Consider the following 13,721-nt stretch of genomic DNA (forward strand, 5'->3'; position numbering starts at 1 on the left):
CAGTGATTTCAGTTGCCCCTTCAAGTGGGGTCCACATTTCCCTGTATAACACCCATGTAAACCTAACTCTTGTCTGAGGCTGAGAGTGCAAACAGCCTCTCCTGAGGTAGCAGAACACACTTGGCAACTAGCCATGAAAGGGTGCAAAATAAATCATACCAGGCTCCCAGGCCCATTCTTCTTAACACACTGACAGTCGGGAGTCAGGAAAAACAAGAGTGTCACATTCAAAGATACTCTTTGGTCCCAGAGCCTTCTTGCCCTGGCCTCCTCCATGGTGGAGTCATATGGCTGGACAACATAGACTTGGAAAAAGCTATAATAGCAGTACTGCTGTTTTTCCGAAGGTCCTGTCTAATATTCCATAGACAACTATATTTGGGATTCTGACTACAGGCACTTGACCCCCAATTCGTTTACAAATACGACTCCAATATGTAGGGTAGACAGGACCTTAACTATGTTCTGCAACCAGGAAAGAGCCTTGGTTGTATCTTTGGTGCGGAGAGAACTTTAGCTGGGGTTCCGCTGGATGTGAGGAACACGTCTGAGCAATAAGACAGTCATGGTATTTCATCCATTTGCTCACCTGAGCTACTGCACTTTGACAATGAAAAATTAAACTGGAGAAATGTTTGATGCATGAGAAGCTGACAGAACTGGCCTAAACAAATAAGAAACTGAGACCAGCCTATATTGTTTCATATGGGGAACCTATAGCCAAAATCTCTACCTCTTTTCAGGGAGGAGTTCCTCTCTTGTGCAGCAATTATGAGGATTACTTATCGTTTGATAACAAAGGCAGGGTAATTAGTGCTGTACAAGACAAAAAAAAAAAAAAAAAAAACACAGCTACCTGCCAGGAGAGAATGGAAGGTTCAGGGATTAATTTCCCCTTTATCATTTAATCCAGCCAGCATGACTCCTACCTCAATCTCCTGTTTTATACACTGTAAAGGTCTTTAGTTATTAAATCTGTAACATATAAACCTTTTATTATTGTTTGCATTTCTTGTTTTCATCATTTTAAAAAGAACTGATAGCAGTTTTTTACAGCAAAAAATTAAACCTTGTGCAACCATTTCCCTATATATCGCTGCCAATATATGTAGTCTATCCCCAGAGCTCCGTTCTTTAGAGGACTGATCGGTCTTCAGCTTTTGAAACAACACATTCCATACTGTGACACCAAAGAGTTAAACTACATGTCTGTTCACTGGAAAAAGAAAAATCAATCCCGTCATCGCTTTTATATACCATAAATGCAGCTTTATAGTTTCTCTTGCCATGCATTACCTTATAAATCCTATACAAAGGTAAGGCCTTTGATTTAGTTCAATACCAATGTCTCCAGAGAATGTTTACATTTCTCTTTTGAAGCTTCCTTAACCCACACCACACCCCAGCAGCTACATAAAAATGCCATTTGCCCTTAATCCCATCTGCATATTTACTGAACCATTTGTATACAAAGAAATTTCAACCTTGCTTGCTACCACAAGCTGTTTTATTATCCTCTTTATACATATACAGAGGGATGATTTATTAAACCTGGCTCCAAGCCTAATACTACAGAAGTTCTGGTACCAGTCCTCAAATACAAAATGTCTATTCCTTCCAACTTTAAATTAAAAAAAAAAAGTTTGAAAAAGACTAATCTTTGGGGAAGGGACTTCTTTTTGTTCTGTGTTTGTGCAGCCCCTAGCAGAATGGGGCTCCTAGGTGCTACAGTAATACAAAAAATAATAACAATAATTAATCATTAATAATTAATGTCTTTCTTCCCCAGTGAAATGGAATTTGATGTAGCTTTAGCAAGACTATGAATAGGTAAGGCCACCATAAAACCTACACTGCTCACAAGATAAACAAAACACATTATCTATATTGAGTATACAGAAATGCATAGGTCACCACAATGCAACCACCTCAACCCAATCTACATGCTGCTTTGCATCTGCATTAAAGTGATATTTTTCTTCATGAACTGTGCACTGAATTGGTGCCTCGACCTTCATACAAAATAATCACGGGACGTAAATTTCCTGTATGCATGTTTTTTTCATCATGGAGAAAGCCCAGATGTAGCTCAGTCTAACTGTTTAAATTTGTTTTCTATTAATCATGCTCAAGGCACCAATTTATTTTCAGCTACATCTTAAGAGTTTGTGCAGCTTAGGGGGAAATGTTTCCATGAAGCTAGTGTGGTCTCTGGTCTGGTTTTTAATTACTTTCTCTGAAAGTTCAAATTTTATCATGAGTCAAACTGAAAAGTAACTGTTACCAAGAAAAGAAAGAGTTATGTTGTCGCCAAAGTTCCACTAGATCTTTGTTATCCAACCAGCGGTGACTTCAGCACATCTATAATACAGCAGGACAGACACTGCAGAAATATTAGCTTTTTATAGTCACACAGCCATTCCACGCTTAGTTATTTGTTTTTCATCTTCCCTTACCAACATTAAAGGCTGCCTTCATGTTAAACTAGGTGAGAAACCAGCTCAACACCTTGCTCTTAAATATAGATATTCTGCGCATAAAGACCAAGTGGGGAATGAAAGTGAGATGGGTTACTTGCCAGATAAAATCTTTTTTCCCATTCTGGTGACATTCCCTTAATACCTACAGTGTCTTTCTTCTGAGGAAGCTGGAGATGAGGCTTAACATAACTGGAAATCTCTTCTTCTGACCCCCCCTGGGCCCCAGATCTAGCCAATAAATTATGGAGTTAGCCTAAATCAGTAAGAAAAGTCAGCACTCAGAAGGAGGAGGAAGTGTGTGCTGACTGAGGGCCTACTCCTGCTCTCACTCAGCTGAGTAAGACTGTTGCTGTTGACTTCAGTGGCAGCAGGATCGAGTCCTGAAGGATCTTAATTGGCAAAAGAAAATGATTCTTCTGCCAGGGAGCCGGATCCAAAGCCCACTAAAGTGGGTGGACAGACGCTCATTGAATTCAGTGTGCTATGTATCGGGTTCATGGAGAATGATTCCTCTTCCTCTTTCAAGATACACTAAGGAACAGTGGGAAAATCAAGGATTAAAGCAAGATGTGCTGGCTTTATTGAAGCTGTAATTCTCTTATAACTGAGGAGATAAAAGAGGTCTCTGCTTGAATTCTTTGTGTGTGTTTGTTCCTTTTACATAAGACCAAACTGATATTCTGTGTGAAAGTTCTGGACAGCCTTCCCTTGCTGATGGCCAGATCTTGACTCCCTTACTCAGGCTGAGTAGTATCTTTCTCCTCAAATTGTTCCACTCAGCTGGAATATTGGTGGGGGGGGGGAAGGATCTGGCCCTAAATCAGCTGCCCACCAGATGGAGCAGGCAATAACGGAGAAAGGAAAAATCTAACTCTGGAGATAGGGCATGTCTGAGCCCGGCTGAGTACGTACCCACTGGTTTCAGGAGGGTTTGTACTTGGCACAGCTCAGCTGTGCCTGCCCTTCTGCTACCAGTGGTACCACAGCTGCACTGCTGTTTATACTCACACTAGCTCGCTTAAAACCCAGACCGAGCATGTGTACACACGCAAGGGAATCACATCCCGAGCTCATTGTGTGTGTGTGCTGGCCAATACGTTTCAGTGTATGGTGGTAACTCGCAGCAAGTTGTACCTATCGTGTTATCATATAACCCGCTAACTGCATCCCCCACATTTATCACTAACCGTCTCATTCTTGTCAATACACATAGATTTCAAGTCCACTTTGAGTCAAATATTTGATGATCATGTCAATGACTAAGCACAGGCTGCCATGCATTTCCATGAGCAACTACAGGTTCCCCAGACGTCATGCATAGCAGCATGGCAGCACTATTTTGTCCTAAAAAGACTCATTAGCTCCTATTATTTTAAATTCCCAGTGATGTAAGAGAGAGTTGCCTTCTTAACATTATGGAGAGGGAGTGACTGGAGTGGCAGAGTGGGAGAAAGCTCCCTTGGCCATTCTGCTCCTATTTCACATGGAATGGCAGAGCCCGTACCTCTCTAAAGCCCCTGGTGTCCTGGCCGGGTACGGTTTGACAGTATCAGTTGTGGCTGGTTACAGAATTGCCAACGCCAAGTAGCTAAAATTCAGGAGCCAGGCACCCAGAAATCATGAGATTGGATTTCAAATAATGCGTTTTAATAAAATAATAAATTTCATAGATTCCAAAGGCAGAGGGCACCATTATGATCATCTTATCTAACCTCCTGTTTAATACAGGCCAAAATAATTCCTAGGGCATACCTTGACTGAAAAGTTGTCAGTGATGGAGAATCTGCCGCAACTCTTGGTAAGTTGTTCCAATTGTTAATTACTCTTACTATTAAAAATGTATGCTTTATTTCCAGTCTGAATTTGTCTAGCTTCAACTTCAAGCCATTGGCTCATGTTTTACCTGTTTGTTCCCTGTGTAGGTACTCACACACAGTAATCAAGTCACCTCTCAACCTCTTTGTTAACCTAAGCAGATGGAGTTCCTTGAGTCTATCACTTCAAGGCATCTTTTCCATCCTTTAATCATTCTTGTAGCTCTTCTCTGAACCCTCTCCAGTTTATCAACATCCTTCTTGAATTGTGGGCACCCGGTCTGGACACAGTGTTCTTGCAGCAGTCACACCACTGCCAAATACAGAGGTAAAACAACCTCTGTACTCCTTAAGTTCCCTGTTTATGCACCAAAGGATCATGTTAGTTCTTTTGGCTACATCATACTGGAAGATCATGTTCAGCTGATTATTCACCATGACCCCTAAATCTTTTTCAGAGCCACTGCTTCCCAGTATAGAGTCCCCCATCCTATAAGTATGGCCTATGACACCCAGGTCTTTAATCCCCTCTCCTTCATTAAACAAAGAGTCCTTGTGGCAGCTGCCTTTCTTTTTTCTCTTCTCTCCACAATGGAGGGAGCAGGAGGGGAAGGAGGCAGATTCTAGCCTTCATTGTAGGAAGAGCTCCAAGTTGATTAGTTGATCTTTATTTGCAAGGGGGGCGGGGCAGAAATGATTTTGGAAGGGTGTGTGATGGGGTGTCAAATATTTTTGCCGGGCAGGGGGATATCTAATTGCCAGTCCCACCACTTACTTTGGACACCAACTTCCCATGCCAGTGTCCTTACCATTATCATGCTCCTAACATATACACAAGGGTGCCAGCAAGAGAGAGTCCCTCTATGAGGGGTCCATGCAGCTCTGGCTCTCCCTTCCCACCTTGGATTTTCTTGGACACCCTGGTGGAGTCACCTACTTTTCCTGGGCATGAGGCAAGGGCAGGCTGGGTTGGAAGTTCCAGAGGAATTTTTCATGGCAACTAGGCCGAGTACAATTATACCGTTTAACAAGGCCCAGGGTCTGAAGGAACTCAGGAGCTTTTCAACACCTTTGTTTTAAAGATGTGTTGACTGTATTTTTTCTTCTACAATGGATTAAATATAAAAATCTCTTTTAAAATAATCTCAGTGTTCCCAGTTAAATCCACAAACAGCTGGGGGAATGGAGGCTGAGGCTGCTGCTTAGTTCTGAGTGCAGTCTGCTATGAGTAGAACGCTGCTGTGGTAGGATGGAGAGGTGACCTAGGCTGGGAGTGTATCTGTCCTTCTGGGTTTGTCAGCCCCTTTGCGCTACATTAGTACAGTGCGGTTTGTATTTAAAATGAAGCTGGGCCCATAATCTATTGAGCATTGACAGTGTTCAATATTTATTATCATTTCTAGATCTCTAAAAAGCTTTTTTACACTGCACATTTTGCTTGCTGACAAAAGCTTAGAGAATACAAGCTTGTTTTTAGCATTACCTACAGCTTTTCATTTCTCACACATATCATTGCATCTGTACAGCTTAATGTAATGACCTGCACGCCAATACAAAATTGGAAAAGCCCAGAAATTGCCAGTTGAAATCCAGCTGAGCATTAATAGGTGAAAGTTTAGATAAACTCATACTGATTTAGGTAGCCATATAATCTCAACATGAATACGCACTCAGTTCAATCTCTGATTAACTGTATCTCCATGAATAAATTATGTTAGTCAGAATTTACATCTATTCCTGCAGGCAGGAATGCTCCCATCTAAGAGAGCTGTGCAGGAACCAGATTTTTCATTTTGCACAAAAATCCACAATTTTGAATGTTTTTCGGTTTTGAAGCAGAATGAAAACAAAAAGAACTAGAATATTCCTACACAAGAACATTTAGGAAAAATTCATTTCTGATCAGTTGAAGAAAAAACCCATTTTTTGTTTCCCTTCCCTCCTCCCCCACCACAGAAAAGTTGTAAATGAAAAATGTTCACCAGCTGTAGCTGTAGCTCTTGTTCTCAATAGCAAAATCCACCTTCTTTGAAACAGGAAACTCAGGAAAAAAATATCACTTGCCCTTCTCACATTCATTCATAGTCACTCCTGATGGCTGGTCACATTCCTGCACTCATGCTGGGTCACCTTCACTGGTTCTAAAGCAATTTTCCTCAGTTTTACATGGCCATATGATTGCATGTTGTATCAGTATGTGACAGGGTAGTGGGGCCCAGAGGTCCAGACCCTCCCATCGCATGGCAAGACCCTTTAAGATTTTGGGAGGTTCTGATGTATGCAAAGGCAGGAAATAAGAGGTACTGGTGGAAAAGAAGCAGTCCCAGGAATAAGCAGTGTTTGGGAGAAAAATCCGTTACTGTTTCTGTAAGGGCCCAGGAACCTTGTAGACTGGGCTGGGCAAAGCTCCCCCCTCACCCAACCCAATTGGGGATGAGTTGGGAGAAGGGAACTGGCATAATGCCGCCTGCCTCCTCCCTCATAGCAGGGCAGACATCAGCAGGAGAAGGCTGCCTGCTGAACCCTCTGAGTCTGAGGACTAATTAAGGAAAAGGAGCCAGCTGAGGGAGAAGCTGGCTAAGGCCCTACAGCCAGCCTAAGGTACAACCCAGCTCCAGGGAAGAGAGCTGGGGACTCCTGGCCTAAGAAACAGTGACCATTTGAAGTACAGTCCAAGCTTCAGGAAGGGGACTGGGGAGGCCTCCTGATCAGGACTCTCATGTAGATCCAAAGTGGGGCGTGAACTGGGGCACCTAATGAACTGAGTTACACTTTGGAGAAAGACTTAACCAATCAGACCCCACCAAAGGGGTACATGTTTTGAACCATAGTCTTGGTAACTGATTGAAAAACCCAAGTGAGCTTTGAATGCAATGCACCTGCAGAGCCATGAGAGACCACAAGGGGCATACTACAGGGAATTGCCCCTGTGAAACGCATTCATCCTTTACCTTAAATTGTAGTACTATACCAAGTTCCTAAATGTGTCTGAATTATAATGATAAATATTTTGACAGTCTTGGATGATGGATTCCACAGAAATATAAAGAGCTTAACAAAGATTAATTAAGCCTTATGATGACACCACTTACGAGGCAGAAGAGGTATACTATACTCATGTCCACCTACAACCCCATTGAAAACTATGGCACGCAGACCATGGAGGGCATAATTTGGCTTGCAGAATCTTTCTTACTGGTGATGATGCATGAGAAGGGAAGACCCCAGCTTGAGTCTCAGATCTCAGCTTGGGTTGGCAGATCTGGCAGTTAGAAAAAATCACCATCTTATTATGTGTAAAACTGAGCATATTTTATATGGAAATTATTGAAAGTCAATAAATATGGACCCACACTATGCCATTTTTACAGTCACTTTTTTGCACTGCACCTCACTTTAGTAGACAGGGACCTGGCTATGTTTGAAACATTCCTCCAGGAGTCTCCTCTTGATGGGCTCCTACTCTCACACATCACCTGGCCTTGTAGAGATTCCACCATCACACCCATAAGTCAGTGAGTGACCAAGCTTTCACTGCACTGGCTTTGAGGATGTGGAACTTGCTCACTTCTGTCTTTTGTATGCTTGTTAATGGTGAATGGGGTGGAAGGTGATATTTATAAATATCATAATAACAATACATCCACTCTGTGCTGCAACTCACCTTGGCTTCATCATTGACATCCCAAGTAAAGGACACAGCATTGTATGCAATTTCTTCAATATTCCCGATGGTATTAAAGCTCTCCTTGTAATCAGCTGTAAGATACAACCAATAAAAATGACTTAAGAACAGGGTTCTATCATTTATCTTCATAGTTCACAGATTCTTCTGCAAGGTTGTCCTTTGCCTTTTCATGCAGCTATGCCTAGGGGGTCAGGAAAAGCTATGGTGCTGCTCATGTTTCATTATTAAAAATGTGATTTACAAAGATGTAAGCTTTCAGCTGTTCAGAGTAATAAATCTTCCTGGAGCCGTACTCTTTATTATACTGGGCTAGCTGTATTTTTAATGGAGGTTTTACTGCTAACACGGAACCGGTGTTTCTGTATAGGGAATGAGTGTGCTTGTTAACTTGGCAATAGGAAGGAAAGGCTGAAACTGGGAAGTTAAACAAGTTAATGGGAACATTAAAAGGAACATTTAATCCTTTATGGAAATGCATGGAGCCGAGGAGACCAATGAGCCTTGCAACAAAGTTTGAGGAAGGCTTGCAACATGCAATGCAAGTATTATTCTGGCATTGATCTGCCAGCATTTGGGGGGGGGGGGAGGAGGAAGGGGGCAGGAAGTAGCGTTCTCTCCTTTCTCCACCCTCCTGCACTGCGGACTTTGCAAAGGAACTTTTCTTTCAAAGTGCAGGAAAAGTCATGTGTCCAGAGAACTCACATCTCAACTCCAGTGGTGTAGAATACTCCTGACTATCTAGGAAGAAAGAGCTCAATGGGGAAGTAAGATACACAGTAGAATGCCTTTATCGGGGGGGCACTGTGACTCTTCTCATTTATAGTTTGCAATGCAACCTCTCTGTGGTTTCTTTTCCTCCAAACCCTTCTTCCTATACCATGGGGAAGCTTAGCAGCGATTGTTTGGAATAAGTAACAATGCACTATTTAGGCTATAATGAAGAAGCTTATTTCTTAAACAAACACATTCTTTCATTATCAAACTATTTTGGAATATATGCTTTAGATAAACACAAGTTCGCTTTAGTCAAACACAAGTGGTTGGACTCAATGCAGGGATAATTGGGTGAAACTGAATGGCCAGTGATTTACAGGAGGTCAGATTGGATGATCTAATGATCCATCTGGGCTTAAACTCTCTAAAGCTATAATTTATCTAGATAAGAAATCCTCAGAGGAGGAAAGGAAAATGGTTTTAAATTGTTGGTTAAAAAGACAATTACATTTTAAATATGCAAACAAACAAAAAATTTCTATTGGTTTTTGTAACTAGGAACACTGGCCTGCCCAAGTTTATAGCGGAGATGTGAGAAAAACTAGGACCTGATCTTCCACTCCTCTAAGGAAAAGGGAGTGGAGTCAGGGACTTCAGTGTAAGCAGAATCAAGCCACTACTGTAGTTTAGATACCACAAGACTTCAATAAATCGGTTGTTGTGTAGCATGCAGGCGGACGGCTGTACCTGCATGGAGCCCTGCTGAAGTCAGCTTGAGCATTTACAGGTTACCCAGCCAAGATGATGCCGATTCCAAGGGCCCCAGTTCTGCAAATGGTCCCCTCCCATTCCCTTTTAGTCAATGGGAGTTAAGGATGCTCAGCACCTCTTGGGACCACTCAGATTCTCTCCAGATAAGGCCTTGAGCAGGAAAGAATCTCTGAAGTAGTAACTGGGATTTAGGGAGGAATTTGAAGACGGAGAAAGATTTTTGTCTATTTCTAGTCATTGGGGGCCTGATCCAAAGCCCACTGAAGTCAGTGGAAGTTTTTCTGCTGGCTTCAGTGGGCTTTGGATTAAATCCTTGGGGTCCACTTTTGCTTCCAGTGAAATCAACAAGAGTTTGCCACTGGTCTCCTTGAGCCCTTAATGCCAGATGCTACTTTACATGATTTTTTTTAAAAAAAGCTCTGATAGATTCATTGAAAGCAGAAGCAAGGCCTGCTCTACAGCGGATCCAGCTTTTACTTTTCTGTAGAATAAAAAGGATGAACCCATTTCTAAATCCAGGCCTACAGCACAAATGTCTGGTTTATTGGGATCCAACTATTAGACCACCACAGGCTGCATAATTTCATTTTTACTATTCATTGACCAAAGGATGATAATTCCTCTTAACAAACAAGCTTTCCTGGCACCAAGTTTCTCGCAGTGTCTGAATACATTTAAAGACATGATCACTTTAACAAACAAGCAAGCTCAGGTGATCATCAAAGAAAAGGAAGATAGATATTATAAATAGCTTCTTTCCAATTTGACCAGAAAGTTTTGTCTCTTTTGCAATTAAATAAATAAACAAATCATTCACCACCAACTGCCAAACAAAAAATCCTGCTTGTTTTTATGTTAGATATAACAGGAATGTTTCCAGGGGTGTCCCCAGTGCAGTGGTTACAAACTCTCTCTGCTTTCTGATAACCAAAAGTGCAGGGCATTGGATTTTTAACAAAGGGATCTTTTCTTCCAAAAATTTAATTGGCATTAACAAAAACAAACAAACAAAACCCATGAGTGTTTAAGAACAAACAAAAACAAAAGTAACCAAACGTATCCCCTCTCAATTAATTGGTTTTTTCTTCCTTGGAACCTATGATGTCATAACCCTATCAATACTCTAGTCATCCAAACAGTATTAAAAGGGAAAAACCCAATGTAAGTGAGACCTGAATTTCTAATGTAAAAAACAGCAGGAAAAAAATTGTGGGAGAAGGAAGCAGGAATATGGGAGATTTCAGCTTTTCTTTATACATCACAGAGAAGCAAAAACGGACAATAGCCCATTTTTCTCCTTTGCCAGTCTCCTTTAATATTTCTGCTCCATATCTAATCACATATTAAAAGCTTTCATATTCTTCAAAGAGAAAATGTGTGTTGATCCTCCATGGAGCATATGCTGCCTGAGAATCCCTTGAGAGCTATAACTGGACTCAGTACCAGAGGGCTGAGATTACTCAATGTAATAACTTTTATCTTAACTTTTACCTGCATCTGCGCTTCAGAAGTATGTTGATTCATAGCTTTGTACTCAGTTGCATAAAGAGAATGTTTTACATTCTGTAAGTGATGGCCCTATCTGAATTTGATATTCTTTTTCTCAACCTTGTTATTCCTTTAAGAAAAATGAACATTATCTAGGTTTTCAAAAAAAATAATTAAGAAGCAACAATAATTGCAAATTTCAAAAGTGCCAGTGTTGTGGGTGTGATGAGGGAGAGATGTGTAATTCATATAAACTTCTCTGCTTTGAAGAACAGGGATGCTGTCTGGACTAGTGAAACAACATGCCTGAAATGCTTGAAACAGTTTGGATCAAACAATCCAGAACGTTCAGACCACATGAACCATGGCATGAAACTTTCAGTGAAGTCAAGCAATGGGACACAGTGAATGTGTACAGAGATGGTCTCTGGGCTTTTTTATCCCCACTGTGAACACAGGTCATCTTTCTAAATGAACACATTGGTTTTCCTGTTTATAAGGAGAGTGTAAGCAAGAAGAATTAGGAGATATACATATGTAGTTTAATATGCACATGCACCCACCCTTTCCACCCACCCCTTTGATTTATGATTCACCCAAAAATGCCTTGTGCAAATGATTGCTGCACATGAGCATGCTGTGTAGGTGTGTCTTGGAAAAGGGTGAACAAGATGTCTTGGAAAGACATATGTTTTCTTCATGTAAAAGACAATAAGTACCCACCATCCCACCAGTATCTCTCTTCCCCCAAAACACACCCCCATTTCCTTAATTGCCATACACAAATCTCAGGAAATGTGTGACATGCCATTTAAAAGCAGAGCTGCACATCACTCCCTCCAGCTCAAAGATAACTAAAGAAGCCAGAGCAGATAAGTCAGCATTCCTGCTTTTGAAATTGACTTACTGTAGCTGTTTTAAGCATCAATCTGGTTGAGGCCTCTAGGTGTTACCTTAGTATAAATGTTAACTAACGATAAACTGTCATTTAGAAATCATTTCCCTGGATATTGGAAAGTTGCCATCATTACACTTTCTCCTCTCAAGCTGCTACTGCTTTAACAGAAATAGAAAACTGGGGTTCTTTGATATGCAAGAAAATGGCTCTGTAAGAATTATTTCCATTTTGTTTGGGAAATTCTATACGAAACCAATATTGAAATTTGCAGTCTATTAAAACACTATAAATTCATTACTTGGGTACAAGCTTGCCTGGGTTATATGCTATGGGTAACTGTTTTTGTTTTAAGCATCCAAATGATACCAATATTAGGTAAAATATAGGTAAAACTGTACCACTGTTGGTCATATTATGGTATCAATACTGGCCAAATGATGTTGTAATGTAATCTGCTTCTATGCTCCACTGTTTCTGAAGAGAAAGTCAGTGCACTGTGGGATGTCTGAGCATGTAAGTGTTAAAAGGTCAGAAATATTTCCCAGTCCTCCTATGGAAGGAAAGAGGTGAGGTGGAAGTGCCTACCTCCTTTTCTGCAAAAATCCATACCTACATTTAGCCTTGATTTTGCAAAGCTCCTTTGCTCCCTGCTAATTAAGGGCTTAAGCCCTTAAATCCTTTCTTATTTAGAACAGTACTTAAGCAACTGCTTAAGTTTAAGCATGTGCTTGTCCCATTAAAGTAATTGGGACTTAAGTTTATACTTAGAGTTAAGTATATGCTTAGGGACTTTGGATGGGGAAATAGAACTCTAGGGTATTTATACTGGGCTCCCATTGCTGAAGAATCTAAATATCTCACAATCTTTAGCATACTTATCCTCCCAACACCTTGTGTAGTAGGGAAGTGCTCTTAGCTGCATTTTACCGATGAGGCACAGAGAGTTAAGTGATTTGGCCAAGGTCACAAGTCTGTGGAGGAACAGGGAATTGAACAAAGGTCTCAAAAGCGCCCACCTAGCACCTTAACCACCTCTTCCACCCTAGCTGGAGCACTAAATCAAAGTGTACCAAGTTTGCCACCCCTGTGTATCTGGAGTGAGCTGGAGCAGGCTACCCAGCTTCCCCCTTGCCCCAAGAAGACAACCTTATATCAGAGAGAGAAGTGTTCTTCAGGGACAGCCCTACGCCATAGGGGAAGGCAGAGAAAGGATACTGAGGCTATCAGAAGCCATTTGTATTTGGGGGCTGGTTATGTGTCTGAATGTCATCTAAATATTTGGACTCCTGAATATAGACATCATCCAACTATCAACTGATTCTTCCTCCCACAGCTAGTCCCAATATCGGCTAAGGCTCCCTCCCACTGTTAGCTGTTCAACAGGTAGACCCACAGGAAATCAGCAAGTGTGACACAAAAGATGAGCCTTCTGAAGGATAACGATAAGCACTGCCTCATCTTCGGCAGTGCTTATCGTTATCCTTCAGAAGGCTCATCTTTTCAGCAGCGAGGGGGGAAAAGGAGTCTTCAGTTCTGCAAAGTGTCCGGAGTGTTTTCTTCAGACTCCCTCTGCCTCTGTTTGGTCTCTCCAGCCTTGAGGTGCATAACTGAGGAGTGGGAAAACTGACTTCTTGCAAGTTCCAGGGGTTGTCAATACAAATTTGCATCATTTCAGCATTTGATTTACTGCTAACACACATATCTTCTTTTAATGGAAGACAAAAAGGGAGTCACAAGCAGTTCACCTGTGAACAGCTGTGCTCTGGCTTCACTCCATGCTCTCAATACTGAAGCAAACCTGGACACTGAGACTGAGACATCAACCTACCATGGAACCTTAGTTCATTCACATGATCAGTAGATGATGT

General features: G+C 41.4%; 1 protein-coding gene across 4 annotated transcripts in view; it reads right to left on the minus strand.

The window, feature by feature from the left end:
* Positions 1 to 13,721, minus strand: part of GRHL2 (grainyhead like transcription factor 2) — a 106,359-nt gene that overhangs the window by 39,304 nt on the left and 53,334 nt on the right. For all 4 annotated transcript variants that reach the window (XM_043539255.1, XM_027831073.3, XM_027831074.3 and 1 more), the window contains exon 8: positions 7,959 to 8,053. In XM_043539255.1, coding sequence (XP_043395190.1) covers positions 7,959 to 8,053 — 95 coding nt within the window. The remainder of the gene's footprint in view (positions 1 to 7,958; positions 8,054 to 13,721) is intronic.

Source organism: Chelonia mydas, chromosome 2 (assembly GCF_015237465.2).
Source record: "Chelonia mydas isolate rCheMyd1 chromosome 2, rCheMyd1.pri.v2, whole genome shotgun sequence".
NCBI lineage: Eukaryota > Metazoa > Chordata > Testudines > Cheloniidae > Chelonia > Chelonia mydas.